This window comes from Malus sylvestris, chromosome 14 (genome assembly GCF_916048215.2).
Source record: "Malus sylvestris chromosome 14, drMalSylv7.2, whole genome shotgun sequence".
NCBI classification, from domain to species: Eukaryota; Viridiplantae; Streptophyta; class Magnoliopsida; order Rosales; family Rosaceae; genus Malus; species Malus sylvestris.
Window position 1 is genome coordinate 18,882,111 of NC_062273.1, and position 16,639 is coordinate 18,898,749.

The window sequence follows — 16,639 nt, forward strand, 5'->3', positions numbered from 1 at the left end:
CCACATAGCTTGGAATCTGAAAGCTTTCAAATCAGGGTTAGGAATATGTTTAGAATGAAGGCCGATAAGCAAGGGGCAATGATCAGAATTCACTTTAGCAAGATGCCTAACATAAGCCTCAGAGTATAGGTGTCTCCAAGCTATATTACAAAGGCCTCTATCAAGTCTTTCCCAAACAATATCACCATACTCGTTTTTCTTGCTCCAAGTAAATTTAGCACCAATGAACCCAAGGTCTACCAAGCTATTCCTAGAGATCCAATTACCAAGACCACTATTTTTATTAACAGGCCTACCCCCCTTTTTCTCTGAGCTATGAATCAATTCATTGAAATCACCTGCAATAAGCCAAGGCATATTAGAGGCAGCAGAAACCCCATCCAGATAAGGCCATAAGTGGCTCCTCACTCGAGGGCAGGGAGAGGCATACACCACCGTTAACATCCACTGAGTCTGACCATCCAAAACAACAGCAGTGATTGTTTGGGAGGAGCAAGCCACAACTGTCAACTTCACAACCTCATTATTCCATAGAAGCCAAACACCACCAGAGAAACCATTGGCATCAACAACATAATAATTTGAAAAACCCAAACCTTTTATGACTTCAATTGCCCTCTCACCACTGATCCTGGGTTCTAAGATAGCAAAGATGTTCACTTTGTTCAATCTGACGAGATCTTTAGCAGTAACAGAGAAAGGTTTCCCTCCAGCACCTCTTACATTCCATACCATAATCATCATAAAATAAGTAAAGATGTAGGATACCTGGGGGATGGACCCAATCAAAATGGGGATATTGACTCCTCTACCAGAGGAGATGGGGCACCCACCAAACCAGTTTGAGCATCAATCATGGCTTCTTGAAGCCTATCTTTCTCCAAGGACACAAAACCATCATTAACGAGGCTTCCATTCTCCAGCGAATTCACAACTGACATATCCGTATCATTTTGATCAATATCTGGCGGTTCATGTCCATAAATTTGAATGCTTTTGTCTGCTGCATCATAGGCAGCTTGAGGATCAGCAACATTAAAGTTAAAGCTCCCCAACTCACTTTCTTGAAAGTCCATGCCATTAACTTGGACGCCGTTGGAAGAAGTTGTGGCAAGCCTAGACTTGGCATTGATTTTCCTCAGCGAGGATTTTGGTGACTGGGATGAGGTGTTTCCAAGCTTTAAATTGGCACTAGCCGCCCCCATACTAAAACCACTAGAGCCTTCCTTCTCCTTGTTAGAGATGTCCCCTAGAGCCTTCCTAGGTCTACCTCTTTTTTGTTTCTTCTTTTAAAGCCCCACAGTATTCTCCATTGTATGTTCCTTGCCATGTACAGACTTAGCTTTGTCAGTAGTATTCGGATCAACATCCTCCAGACCTAGCGAACAGAATCTAGAGCCAGAATTACTCAACTTCGTGGCATTTTGATCCAATTCAGATTTCTTGCTTGGCTTGGCTCGACGATTATATGTCACAATGCTCCAGGGCCCGATCAAGGGAGAATCATGAATCTTCATATCCTTCCCAACCTCAGTAGGGCAGCTCTTATCTGATTTACCAACATTTGAACTCATAACTTGGTCTTGGACTGAGACCTCATCCATAGGTTGGTTGGTCTCTATATCTGGATCCAGAGTTGTGGATTGTTTCCTGATCAGAGAGGGGCACTGTTCACGACGATGGCCATAGCAACCACAGTTGAAGCAAACAAGGTGTAACCCCTCATACTCCACAGCATACCAACAGTTCTCAACTTTGACATTAGCAATTAGGGGCTTTGTTAAGTCCAATTCAACACAAACTCTAGCATATTTGCCTCTAACTTGGGAGGCAGTGTGCGCATCAACCCGAAGAGTTGTGCCAATAAGATCCCCAATTCTTTTCATGGCTTCCGGATTGAACCACTCAATGTGTAGCCCAACAATTCTCACCCAAACAGCCATACGGTTGATCGACTCACTATGAGGGTCAAACCCAGCTCTCCATTTTTGCATAACCAAATATTGTCCTGCAATAATCCAAGGTCCTCCGCACAAAATATTTTTCATATCACTTTCTAGAGCAAATTTCACAATAAAGAAATTATTTTCCAAATCAATTAGAGAGAACCGCCCTTGGAGCATGCTCCACCGTTGTTGCAGACGACCAAGGACGAAATTGTGAGTGTGAGACTTACCCATGATCTTGATAATAATGGCATTTCTCCATGGACGAAGGAGTCGAGATTTGACTGGATCCGTGAACTTGATGCAAGGTCCACGTGGTTCCTCATAGATTTCAAAATCCCCATCACCAATTTTAAATTGGTCAGTCTCCTCACCTGGGATCCCTTCCATCTGTGGGTTAGCATCTACAAGACCCATCAATTTGGCCTTGAAGTCCATTTTTGGAAGTGGTTCCAAAGGATAGTTGATCTCAGGACCCATCGCGGACCCCTCTCTCTCAAGCTGGTTGTCGGTTCGAATTCGTTTCATACCAATCGAATCAGGTTTTTCTCTGCTACCCGGAAGACCCAGAGCAGAGAAAATAAAACTTGGGTCAAGATTCGCCACCGCAGAAGGCGGTAACGACGCACGGAGAAGAGAAGAGAGAGGGTCGGTAACGACGCACGGAGCTCTCACACTACGTTCTCTTTGTCAAATTAGAGGTTTCTCATGGTTACATGTGAGTCTTCGAACCTTCACAAATCACCACCCCACACGAGATCGCTCCACGTGTCAGATCTGGTCCACCCCAAAACTTTACGTTGTTTATTCAATTAATTATTCCAAAGTTTCAGTTACTTCCTCACTCGGGAGGAGAGAGAGAGAGAGACGTTAAACTGCTTTTGCTTCTTCTTCCTCCTTTTGGAAAATTAATTAACTAAATTAATTGGTTAATTAAAGTAACCGCTGGCGACTGGTACCATCAGCGGTTTCTATATATTGGCCTTCTTTCCATGCTTTTGCCGCGGCACCCAAAAATCTTCACACTTTCCAGGAATCCCACCACTACTTCTTATTCCTCGCCCTCCTCTGCCTCGTGTACTGCGCTGTCGTTTTGACAGCCGCATTTCGCTTGCTTCCATGGCCAAGAGCATACTAGTCACCGGCGGAGCCGGGTACGTCGGCAGCCACACCGTGCTTCAGCTTTTACTCGGCGGCTTCAAAACCGTTGTCGTTGACAATCTCGACAACTCATCTGAAGTCGCCATTAACCGTGTCAGGGAACTCGCTCGTGATTTTGGCAAAAACCTCTCCTTCCACAAGGTCTGGATTTTGGTTTTTGTGGTTAATTTTTTGTTTCATTTGCTAATTGGGTGATTATTTGTTAAATTTGATCAGTTGTAGTTTCTAATTTTTAGGAGCAGAAACCGACACTCTGGTTTTTGAACTGAATATTTATACCCAACTCTCAGAAATTGGTATTTTAATTAGTCCAAAACAACAAAAAATATATACAAATTGGGTTTTTTTTTTTTTTTTGGTGGCCGTTTTTGGAGAACTGTAATTCTGCTTTCTGGGTTCCCAAGTTTGTGTTTTTATATTTTAAAATTTGGGAAATTTATGCAATTTCTTGATTTTTGTGCCTTAATAGTCATATAACGGCTGAAAACAGTTATGCAGAATTGATGGCTGAAGTTTTGCACCCTTTTTTAGTGATGGCTGAAATTTGTTATGGGGTTGAGTTTTTCCAGTGTGTTCACTGTTTCATTGATTCATGGATGATCATGATTTCTCACAATTCTGTTTCCAATTCCACCTGCAGCAGGACCTCCGGGACAAAGCTGGACTCGATAATCTCTTTTCTTCAACACCGTAAGCATCTTCACTCGAAAAGCGCCCCCAATCATGACTTTGCCATCCAATGTATCATGTTCCAGATATAACATTTCTTGTTCATACCTCCAAATTGCAGATTTGATGCTGTCATACACTTTGGTGGACTCAAAGCGGTTGGTGAAAGTGTTCAGAAACCGTTGCTCTACTATAACAACAATATAATTGGGACAATTACTCTGTTGGAAGTCATGGCTGCCCATGGATGCAAAAAGGTTCTCTCTAATGTTCCTTCAACTTTGTTTGATATAATGTTGATTGCGCATCAGTGGTTTCTCATTTTCAAGTTCCCAAAATCTTATATGATAGTACTTCTTGGGAGAATTTTTTAAATTCAGATGTTGAATGTATCTGATCTTTCATTGACATGGGTTTCACATACTTTGAATACTTTCAGCTTGTGTTCTCATCGTCAGCAACTGTTTATGGTTGGCCGAAGGTGGTCCCATGTACAGAAGATTTCCCACTTGTTGCAGCCAATCCTTATGGACGAACTAAGGTAGAATATGGCCATAATTAGGTGTATCTAGTTCTAAATGTCTGGTTATCTTCTCAGTAAGGGTATCACTATGCATCTTCTTGGTTCAGATGATTTACCTTTTATTCATCTCCTTTATCTTCTTTTTCAGCTTTTCATTGAAGAAATTGTTCGTGATCTTTACCGCTCAGACTCTGACTGGAAAATCATATTGCTGAGATATTTTAATCCAGTTGGTGCACATCCTAGCGGCCTTATTGGTGAGGATCCTCGTGGGGTACCAAACAATCTCATGCCGTTTGTGCAGCAAGTTGCTGTAGGCAGGCGTCAAGCACTGACGGTGTTTGGAACTGACTATAATACCAAAGATGGTACTGGGGTATGTATTCATTGTAGCCTTTTTCTGTAAGCAAATTTTTTCATGTCCGCACTAACTTGTTTGGGCCCTATGCAAATTTATATAGATGCTCAGTTTACTTGATTACTTGAGATTTTCATTAATGTTTTGGTATCTGTGTTCATTAATATTTTACCTTTGTTATTGTATGGATTAATCACGAATTTTTGGGGATTTAGGTGACATCATTTGTTTTTCCTTTTCTCTTAAGCTTATAATATTGCTGGAGGATTAATTTTGATGCTGTTTATCCCATTTCAGGTACGTGATTATATTCATGTATGTGATTTAGCAGATGGGCACATCGCTGCATTGCACAAGCTAGACGAGGGTACCATAGGTAGGGGTCCTAATATCACCATTTTCTTTGTCTGTGATACTTGACCTGTTTCTGTTAGTTTGATACGGAGATTATTTTATGCCAGACCACACCCTCAAACTATCTAATACGTCTTGCCTCACATGTGATGCTTTGGTGTTTATATATTTCATGCTAATGTGGTTCAGACAAAGTTTAATCTAGAACTTTCCCATTTTATTTTGCCTTTGTTCCACAGAGATGTTGAATGTATTTACACTCTGTATTAATTGACAGGTTGCGAGGTGTACAATTTAGGAACAGGTAAAGGAACATCAGTCTTGGAGATGGTTGCAGCATTTGAAAATGCATCTGGAAAGGTTTGTTTTTGCAAATATTTCTATATTTTTAGTTGTTGTATTGGTTACCGGACCCTAATTCTCTGTTATGATACATCGTGCTACATGTAAAATTGGGGTCTCATTCTGCGAAATGTTGTCTGTACATCACTTTAATTTCAGTTGTTAGGATAGAGGTGACTCCTATTTGCATAGTCAAATATTTTATATCAAATTTGGACAGAAGTGTGGATAACGTTTCAGAATTTGGACATGGTTGGAACAAGATGTTTACCACAGTGGTTTTAGCTTGGCTCATCTGACAAGAACTTTTTCATTTTCCTTTATTAGAAAGGGTCAAACCTAAGACATACCAAGTCCACGCACTAGATCACTTAACCACCCCCAGCGGCTAAAGAATGACTATTCTAATTAAGCGAATACTAGGATTTCTGTAGTTGGAGAATATTGTGTTCAATTCTGTTGATTAACTCACTATTGGAAGAATCTTGGACCTTGTTCCACTTCCACAATATATGTTCTGTTCAACATTTGCCAGTCTTTCTCTTTGACAATTTGTTATTTTGGTTAAGCTTATTTGTTTACTTGTTACTATTTCAGAAAATTCCTCTTGTCACGTCTGGGAGGCGTCCTGGTGATGCTGAAGTCGTATACGCATCAACAGAAAAGGCAGAGAGGGAACTGAACTGGAAGTGAGTACTGAGTTTTTATGAAAAATTTATGCGGTCTGACATCAAGCCTTAAATCTTACATTTGTAATTTCCTTGCAGGACAAAATATTGCATTGATGACATGTGCCGGGATCAGTGGAACTGGGCTAGCAAAAATCCATATGGCTATGAAACTTCAGACTCTAGCAGCTGAGAGCTGATAGTTTCATATGCTTTATATGTTAGTTTAGCGTTTATTGACAGTGAAACTAGACTAGCCAAATCCGTATAGCTTTGGACGTGCAGACTAAGCAACTGTAAGGTGATAGTTTCATATGCTTTATATTTAGGTTTAGTGATCGTCACCTCTCACCCTCGATGTAAAGCTTTAGCGGCCTTGCAGAGATTAGGTTCGTTCTCATGAGCTTCGTTGGCAGATCCTTAACCAGTTAGTCACTGTGGTGTTAAGATTCTGGCCAATTAATGTTATGTTTTGGTTTTACAGTTTTACTCAATCATCACAGTTTTAGTAGTACAGTTCTAACCAATTGCTGTTACTTATGCCTCCTCCATGTATTTTGAGATCAGACCGCTTTAGACCATTATTTGCAATACAGGAATTCGGAATGTCCAGAAGAAACTTTGTTGTTGGAAACATATATGCTTTTGATTTGCAGTCTGCACTTTGTTGTGTAATGGATTCCATGGGAGAAATTCTTGGTTGCGGCCGAACGTGCAACGTCGTCAGTGCCCGAGAATCTATCATGGCGCCCAAGGCCCCAGGCAGTTTGGAGCCATTGCATGTTGCGAGGCCCGAAATAGTAACTCTTGGGCTGCGTTTCACTTATAGTCTCATTCAATGTCAATTTTTGTTGTTTAGAAATATTTTATTAGAAATTTAAACTACGAAAGATATTATATCTTCCAGATTTAGGAATATAAATTCGGATAATAAGCTAGACTTTATATTTTTAAAAGAATTGATTCGGAATGCAAGAAAAGAAACTACTTCATGGGGCAGAGTCTACTATTGTCCCTTCACTTAGGGCTGTGAATCAGGGCCATGCCAATTCAGTCGATCCGAAATGGATCGGTTCAACATTCTATTAGGGAGCCCGATCTTGACTCTTATGTGTAGTATTCATTCTCATTCGGCTCTTGGAATCACATCCAAATCAATATAGGGAGATTATTCTAGCATCGGACAACTCGCTTGAGTCCACCTTTCTTGGATGGAATCAGATACATATTCAAAATCAAATGGATCGGGCTTGAGTCCGATTAACAACGGCAGTGCATAAATTGGAAAAAGACTATTTTTGGTAGTACAATTCCAACCAACTGCTGTTACTGCCCATTCCTTCCAATGGGGATCGGCCTGTTTCATGATGGCACTCCCAGAGGCAACGAGACCGCAATTAACTGGCGTGTGTATTCATACACGTACTAATGGGTTGCATTCGTGGTACCCAAGTTTCTAAAAGATGTTAATCGCTAGTCGGCGGTGGGCTGAGGCTTTGCGCCTAGGCGACGGATATTATATATCATGTAAGTAAGTGAATAATTATATACATAGAAAATACATAATTGCAATGGTATACATAAATTACAAAATATAATGACATCTAGATTATCAAGTATTAGAACATAATGAAAAACATGGGAACAAATATAATGTGTGCTCATCCAAGTATTCAACAAGTCTCTTACAATTTATTGAAAAAATAAAATGCAAATGATTTTCTGTCTAAGTAAGAGTCGCAAATTAAGCAGATGCCTAGGCGGGTTTGGGCAGGTTAGGTGGCCGCCTTGATGGTCTAGGCGGAGATTTTTATAACAGTGGTGCTGCCTATGCATGTGGCATCATGAACTTGTGTATGCTACATCTAATATACTAAATTTGTATTATATTTGAGTGTACATATATATATATATATATATCAAATTAGGATTTAGAGTTTGAGATTAATTAAAGTAATATCGCTTGTACTTCAAAAGAAACAGAGAAGCATGAACGAAAAAAACTTGAAATTATTTTTGGATTTTGGTTTGTAACTTTGTTTTGTTATACCCATCTTTATAACTTTTTTAATACAATCATTTAGTCATCTATGAAATAAAAATGAATCAAATTAAAGGTCATTTAGTCACCTTGGCATACTTATATTGATTTATTTATTTATTTTATACATATAAAGGATTATACAGTCGTTAGTTTGATTTTTCTATAGGCACAGAGGATTAAGAAAATTACCAATTTTGATTACAATATTTACACGGTCAAAATATATAAATAATCAAAATTGTGTCGAGAAGGTGGACGCAGGTATTGTCCTTTACATTATTGCTAGGAAATATTAGAGACCTGTAAACCACGTCTAAATCATTTCTTTAATAAAAATCTAACTTGTCCAGTGTTGAGTCTTACATGGTTGTCATGCATACGATGATGATGATCCCAATGTTGCCAAGACAAAAACTGAAAGAGATGTATAATGTATTTGGCTGGTCATTACCCAAATATTAAAAATTAAACTTGATCATTACCTCCTTGTCTCCTTTTCTCCATGCTTCCTGGCATAACCCCAAAAAAATAGTGAACCTTCCTTCTTTGTTGAGTGAGGATTCTCGCTGGATCCTCAAATCACATTCGTTCATCGTATATTGTAAGGTCATAAATTATTGTAATTTTTTTATTTAAAATTGAATATAAATAGTATTTGACGAAAATTGATTGCACAGTGTACGATGAATATATGTGATTAGGATCATTTCTCTTCTTTGTTGTCCAATAAGTTAACAGCCGCACTGCATGAATTGGAAAGTCAAAAGCATTCTTTCAAATTTACTCTTCTTGTACTAAGATTTTTCGACCCGCTCTATAAGTTTGATTATTATATTATTAAACCCTTTATACAAAGAGATTCCTACTTTTAAAAAAAATAGGAATTAGTTGTAAGGCCGCTTTCATATCGAACTTCAATGATCTAAATCATCAATTTTATAAGTCTCGATTCATAGATCATCCTTTCAAAAATTCAATTCAATTTGAAACCATTTGTCTATTTAATTATCACGATGAAATTTCATTGTTTCTTATATAACAAAGTATTCGTTAATTTCTTTGAACTCAATTAGATGTTTTAAATATTTTCCAAATATTTTGCAAAGATGATCTATAAGGTGCAACTTGAAAAATAAATTTGATATGGTATGGGCCTCATTACTAATCTCCATTTAAAAAAGGGAACTTTAACGAAAAGCACCCGGTACTATTCACTTTAACGAAAAACCGTATTTTTACACTAAAAAGTCAATCATGTTACTATTCACTTTACCCTTTATTTTGTCATTATCATTAAAACTCAAAGTTTTCAAGCCATTTTCATTAGTTTTCCTTTTTAAAAAAAATAGAATTCCCTTCCCTTAAAGGCCTCCGTTATATTATTAGTATATTCAAACCCATTGTGTCAACATGACAACAGAATTTAAAAAACATATAAGTATTACAAGGCTTAATTGCAATGGTCCTTGACCTTTGTCCCTAGTTTAATTTTGTTCTTGATTTCTAATATTAGGTTCTTTAGTCCTCGAACTTAACAATATGTAGTATCATTAGTCCTTTTCACTAACACAGTCTATTTTTTCCTTAAATTTAAGGATATATTAGGAATTTGATGCCACATCACTAAAAATGAATTTGAAAATGAGAAATGAGAAAGGAATTTAAAAAAAAATATATCACAACAAAAAATTGTGTAAGAAAATTGAATACATCTGAATTCTTTTTTCGTAGCTCAATATATGAGTTGTTAGCTGTTTAAGTCCAACCACAGTTTGATCTCCTACCAACTTTGAAATCACATTGTCTATTTTAAAAGTTAAAGTCCAACCATTTTCATTTTGTATTTCTAATTCAAACTTCATTTTGTTTGAAGTTTGAACAATATTTGGCTACTCAAAGATGAGTAGTAACTCCTACTCAAAACTCTTAGTGTTTTAATCACAAAACTTTGTGCTTATGATTACAATTGTTCATATTATGAATTACACTGTAAAGATCATCTCTGCAAAAATAAATAAATAAAACTAAGGTTGTTTGGTCAATCTATTATAACGAATACATAAACAGTTCGTAATACTTTTACAAATACCGTTCATTTGTTTTAAACAGTTTGATGACTAAACGACATTAGTTTAATTGATTTTTTACAGAGGCGATCTTTATAGGGTGATTTATAATATGAATGGTTCTGATTATAAACACGAAATTCTATAAATTGACCACGAACAATTTTGAGAAATTTTGGGTAGAAGTTCCTACTCATCTTTGAGTAATCAAGTATTGTCCCTTAAGCTTTAGATACAATGGTTTTTAACTTTTTTCTATTATTTTTTTAAATTTTAAGTTGAAGTTCCTAATATAGCAACTAGATCTTATTTTTTCCAACATAAGCCACATCACTAAGAGTCAAAGAGTAAATGCCAAGTGCAAGATGCGCTCCAGCTACACTTAAAAAGTCGAAGAAATTAAACTCAACACTTTATTTTGTGACTTGCTTACTTTAACGTCAATGTTTAAGCAAGGAGAAATTCTTAAAAGCGGGGAGCCGTGCCATGCCACCAGTACCTGAGTATCATGGTCACCAGTGCATGAATCGGAGATTTCAAATTTACTTTTCAACTTATTGTGTTCCGAGTTTAAATTTTGCTCTCTTCTCTAGTGTAAATTAAAATAGTGATATCTCTTGTATTCAAGAAAACGAAAAAGAGACGAATGAACAAAAAAAACACTTGAAATAATTTTTTGTTTTTTATTTATAATTTTCTTTCCTTATACCCATCTTTATAAATTTTTAACACAATCATTTTAGCCATCTCATGAAAAAAAAATCAATCAAATTAGAGATGGTTTAACCATCTTGACATACTTATAACATTTAGTCATTCAATCATTTAATCATTTAATCATCTCATTAACTATCTATTTGTTTTATAATATAAACGATTATATCGTAGCTAGTTTGATTTTTCTTTTGTACGTTAGAGGATTAAGAAAATTACCAATTATGATCACAATATTTGCGTGGTCAAAACATATGTAATCAAAATTGTGTCAAGAAATTAAACTCGTGAGATGGACACATGAATTACGTTATTGCTAGAAAATATTAGGGACTTGTGTAAACCACATCTAAATCGCTTCTTTAATAAAAATGTAACTTGTCTAGAGCTGAGTCATATACAGTTGTCATGCGTACGATAATCACAAAGTTACCAAGACAAAGACTCGTAGAGATATATAATGTATTTTGGTTGGTCATTACCCAAATATTAAAAATTAATTTTGATCATTACCTCCTTGTCTCCTATTTTCCATCCTGGCATAACCCCCAAAAAAGCTGGACACCTATTCACATAGATAGAGGTGTTGTCAAATAAGTTAACGGCCGCACTGCAGAATTGGAAAGTTTTTATTTTTAAAACAAATAAGATTATTTATACTAACGAGATAGGAAAGTAAATTAAGCCTTACACTAGACTAGCCATAATAATGTAGTTCAAAATCGCCTTTGATGAGAATCGTATCTAGGTTCTCTCATTTACAAGTGAAGATAAATACTACTAGATCATAATATTAAGTGGTTGGATGAATTGGAAAGTTAAAAGTATTCTTTCAAATTTACCTTGCATTCAAATTTTTCGACCCGCTGCTAGAGTTTAAAATATTATTAGTTTAATTGTAGCAATGGTCATTGAATTTTATCCCTAGTTTAATTTTGTTCCTGAATTCTCATATTAGATTCTTTAGTCTTATAACTTAACAATGTGTTCTATCATTAGTCATTTTCACCAACACCGTCTATTTTTTTCGTAAAACTTGTGGGTATATTAGGAACTTAATCCCACATCACTAAAAATGATTTGAAAATGAGAAATGAGAAGGCAAAAAAAAAAACCTTCAAGGAAATTAACTATTGAATATTTGAGGAAAGACACAACTATTCTGAAAAGTCACTTATACATATATACAAGGGCCTCATCATGTTGAGTCATACATGTTCATGTGAGTCATATCATATCCTTGTCTCCGCCGTTATTTTTAAGTTTTTCTAATTCATTATGTCATATTCATTTACCATTGGTTGATCATTTGCACACATTACATTTGGTATTTACGTGCATGATAAATTTTGAACTTTTTTATGTAAATAATATAGCAACTAGACCCTTTTTTTTTTTTTTTTTTTCCAACATAAGCCACATCACAAAGAGTCCAAGAGCTAAATGCCAAGTGCACAATGTGCTGTGCTACAGCTACACTTAAAAAAGTCAAAGAAATTAAACTCAACGCCTGATAGGAGCATATTTATGCGCCTTAGTTAGCTAGTTCTTATGCATTTTCTTTATGTTTTCTAAGTTAAAATAGACTTTTAAGTTACTTTCATGTGTTTTCAAGTTTTAAGGGCATATTACATGAAAAGATGCAATTTGGAGCCTTTTGGAGCAAAATGGAACTTGGAATGGATGTCACATATTTGGAGCCAAGGGTTTGGACGAAAATGAAGATTTGAAGATGATGATTCCTACTTGAGCAAGGATTCCTAGTTGAAGTAGGAAAGAGCCAAATTGAAGATGAAATCTTAGTCCAAGAAGGAGTCCTAATCAATCAAGGATTCCTAATTGAAGATGGATTCCTAGACGAATGAAGTTTCCTACTCAAACAAGGTTTCCTACTTGCAGTAGGAAAGTTAAATCCAAATGGCATCAAGTTTCAGCAACAAAGAAGTTTTCCAAGTCCAAGAAGGAAAAGGAATCCAAGATGATGAAGGATTGACAAAGACAAACTTTCCTAATCCTAATGTACAAAGATTTCAGCTCCAAAGAGGAGTCCTAAACACTTTAGGACACCTTATCCCTTCACAATCAACCTTATCCCTTAGTGCCGCACCTATTCCCTTCTAGAAATCTGATTTCCTTGCCTTGCAAGGCTTTTTAGAAGCCTTATCCACCTTATCCCTTACCTGCCGCACCTAGGAGGCCTTTTCCCATTAAAAATCTGATTGTTTTAAGCCTTTTCCTGATGGGTTTTAATTATACAAGTCCATATCTGATTCCCCTAGGGTTTTAAGTGCCTATATATACTCATATTAACCCTTTGGCTGAATTCACCACCTCCCATATACATCATTCACGCCAGAAATCTGTCCCACATCTCTGCCTCAGCTTCCCACCACCATTCACCATAATTCCTACCTAAAAACAACCCTAGCCGCACCACCCATCAACCCTAAACCCTTCCATACCATTCCCCATCCATTCTACACCATAAATCCACCCAAAAACCTGTCCACAAGCTTCATGCCGTAGCAAGGAGGAAGGGAGATCCATTGATGCACCTGCTGTCCAAGTTGGAGCATTTTAGGTGTTTTCTTTCCTTTGATTTTAATGTCTAATTTTATGTATCTTTGCTTTGCAAGTATGAGGAACTAAACCCCCCTTGGCTAGGGGGGGGATTCAAAACCATGTTTATGCTTGCTATATGATTTGATTACTTCTAATTGCGTTTCATAAGTTGTGAATTCAATTTGCTTATCTATGTGAATTAAAACTGATTTGTGTATGTTGGTTAAGAGGGCCCGCTTAGTTTGCATGCATGAATTTGATGCTAGGATATAAGGGAATTTCAATTAATTGTTATGAACTTATATTCACAAGTAGTAAAGGTTGTTGATCACAATCGCGTTAAGTAAATTCTTGGCATAAGTATCATGCGCTTTCATAGTTACGAGTGCCTCGTCAATGCTTATGATTTTCATAGAACTTAATGATCATTGCTTGAATCTCTATTATGCGCTTTCATGTAGGGAACTTGTGGGGAATGCTTTGGGTTGTCGTATGCAATTCATCCAATTCAATAACTTAAGGAAAATCTAAGGGTTAATTTAAGCGGACCTAATTAACTTGGGGCGTTGAGAATTCATGGTTTATTGAGAAGCAATTGGAAATCGTTTTGTATGCAAGTGTGACATGTGTGGAGAAGAGAAGAACCCCTTAGCTAGCCTTCCATCCATTCACTTTAACCAAATTCGTTTTAGAATCTGTTCAATTTACAAAGTTTTGTTTTGTTTTCAATTTTCGTCAAAACCAAATCCCCCTTTACTTTGTTAAGTCATATTAGTTAGAAATCAATTTAGTTTGTGTTTTTAAGTGTCTTGAGTCAAGTTAAAACCAATTTTCGCCCATATTCTTCCTTAGTGTTCAAAACTGCCCAGAAAGTGTTTTTAAGGTAGTTTTGAGTGTTTGTTTGCTGTTTTGAGTCTTTTGGTTTATTTTGATGTTTTATAGTTTAGTTTTGCATTCTTTGAGTCTAGTTTAGTATTTTAAACTTGTTTTTACGTATTTGAGTCAGTTTTCAAGTGATTTAGCAATCCCTCCTAATCCCCGGCCTAGAACGATCCCTACTTACATACTTTGCTACAATTGATAAAAAGAGGTTTAATTTGTGTGTCAACTTAATTTTCACATCAACGCCTTGTTTTGTCACTTGCTTACATTAACGCCAATGTTTAAACGAGAAGAAATTCTTATGAGCGGGCAGTAGGGGTGGGTTCAAAAAACCGAAAACCGAAAAAAACCGAAAACCAAACCGAACCGAAACCGAAAAAACCGAACCGAACGAAAAAACCGAACCGAATTGAAAAAACCGAACCGAACGGAATTCTTTTGGTTCGGTTCGGTTTTAGTGATCTAGAAACCGAACCAAACCGAACCAAACCGAATTAATTAAATTAGTTTTTTTATTTAATTATTTGTTTTGGGTATTATTTTCTAAACCCAATTTGTAAGTTAAAATGTGCTAACCCAATGTGTTGCCAAACTTTAAGCTCAAAATATTAAAAAAAAGCCTATAAAAACTCTAAACCCTAACCTATTATTTCTCCCCCATATAAGGTTCCGGAACCAAACCTCTTCCCGAAGTACCTACATCCATCTCCATAGCACTGTCTACTTCTGCGCCAGCTTTCTTTTCCAAATCTACTCTCATATAACATGTAACATAATCCATAAACATTTATTTCGGGTAGATTACTTGGGTAATTTGTGATGGAAAAGAATCCAACACACACTAAATAAATCCACCCACGCATTACCTTTACTAATCAAGTTGTCAACATGCAGTTACAAGCAAACAACACTGATCTTTGAACAACATCATACAAGTTAAATTTTCTAAGTCATTTGTACGATTTTTGTGTGATTTTTGTGTTGTGAGGTTGTTAGTTTGGACTTTGAAAGACTTGATTGATGATTTTAGTTCAACTTTAAATGTTTATTTTCATTATCTTTGATTCTAGTTAGAATGTTTATGTTATGATTGTGTTGGATATGTTAAAATTTAAAATTTCAATGTTTTTCATTTTTTGAAAAAAAATAAAAACAAAAAACCGAAACTGAACCGGAAAAAACCGAACCGAAAAAAACCGAAAAAAAATTGAACCAAACCGAACCGAACCGAAATTTCGGTTTGGTTTCGGTTTTGGCAAAAAACCGAACCGATTTAAACCGAACCCACCCCTAGCGGGCAGTCGTCCCATGTCACCAGAATCCGAGAATCTCCCACGTCATGGTCACCAGTGCATGAATAGAAGATTTCAAACTTAGAAAGAATCATCATTTTAAATAAACAAATTAAATTAGAGAAAGCAAATGATTGTCCGTACAAAAGTTATCCCCAACGGTTCAACGATAATATGATTAGGATACGATTCAAACTTCAAAAATGGTTTTAGCGCACTTCAATTGAAATCCTTCTTTCTTTCTTTTTTAGTGTTTGATAACCTTATAAACCTAGTAGGGATTTTGGTAGGGCAACTAAATTTCAATGTTCTTCTTCGTTATCAGTTTAAGACCTCAAGATTGTTCCGATAAAAACGACTTAAGTCCACACACATTGTTGGAAAAAAAATATGTTTAACAAAATATGAATCGAATTTAAGATCTCTCATTTCAAGTTGAATATTAAGATCCAAAAACATTTTTGGTAGGCAATAATAGTTGTTTTCAAACTTTAATATTTAAAAGGGAAAGAAGAAGACCAATCGAAGTTGACGGACAAGATGCCAAGGATGAGGCTACAAGACACCCTTCCCCCTTCTATTGAGTACCATTTTCCTCTTTTCATGACCTCCATTTGCATAAAAAAGAATGAGAGAGAGAGAGAGAAGAGAGGAGAGGATCGATTCCGATAGGTAGGAGGTGGGATAGTTCTTAGGTTTGAATATTGTGGATGTCGAGTTCGATACGAATTTATTTCAATCACCTTCATATCGTTGTATAAAAGATTATATGTAGACCGGCCTTTATTGTCCTTAGGCCTTCCAACGTCATTTAGGTAAGTTTGATTCTTATATATATAAACACTTTGAGTTTGATTCCTATAATACTATTGCTATAATGGTGTGAATTTGATAGAGTTGAGTTCTATCCATTAATTGTGCGGCTGATCTATTTATTCTTTTTACTTAATATTTTTTATTGGTTTATTCACTCTTATTTCTCTCTAATAGTTAGTCATTTGTGGTATAAGAATCAAACTCATATATTTAATATATTGAGGTATTTATCAACATCCCTC

At 36.2% G+C, this 16,639-nt stretch overlaps 1 protein-coding gene across 2 annotated transcripts; it reads left to right on the forward strand.

The window, feature by feature from the left end:
- The first annotated feature begins 2,787 nt into the window (after window positions 1-2,787).
- LOC126600766 (UDP-glucose 4-epimerase GEPI48-like) lies at window positions 2,788-6,640 on the forward strand. Of its 2 annotated transcripts, none has more exons than XM_050267412.1 (9): window positions 2,788-3,248; window positions 3,748-3,797; window positions 3,898-4,033; window positions 4,216-4,317; window positions 4,448-4,675; window positions 4,955-5,033; window positions 5,289-5,371; window positions 5,951-6,042; window positions 6,121-6,640. In XM_050267412.1, exons 1-9 carry the CDS (start codon window positions 3,066-3,068, stop codon window positions 6,212-6,214), a joined length of 1,047 nt encoding a protein of 348 aa, XP_050123369.1. In that variant the 5' UTR covers window positions 2,788-3,065; the 3' UTR covers window positions 6,215-6,640. The 2 variants fall into 2 exon arrangements, with proteins under 2 accessions (XP_050123369.1, XP_050123370.1); XM_050267413.1 differs by having other exon boundaries at window positions 2,798-3,248; window positions 3,751-3,797.
- Window positions 6,641-16,639: the final 9,999 nt, after the last annotated feature.

Excerpts from the sequence above, each read along its gene's own strand:
- LOC126600766 (XM_050267412.1), top strand. The coding sequence starts at position 3,066 with ATGGCCAAGAGCATACTAGTCACCGGCGGAGCCGGGTACGTCGGCAGC. Across the intron at positions 5,034-5,288 it reads GCTAGACGAGGGTACCATAG|GTTGCGAGGTGTACAATTTA; the intron begins GTAGGGGTCCTA and ends ATTAATTGACAG. Across the intron at positions 6,043-6,120 it reads GAGAGGGAACTGAACTGGAA|GACAAAATATTGCATTGATG; the intron begins GTGAGTACTGAG and ends ATTTCCTTGCAG.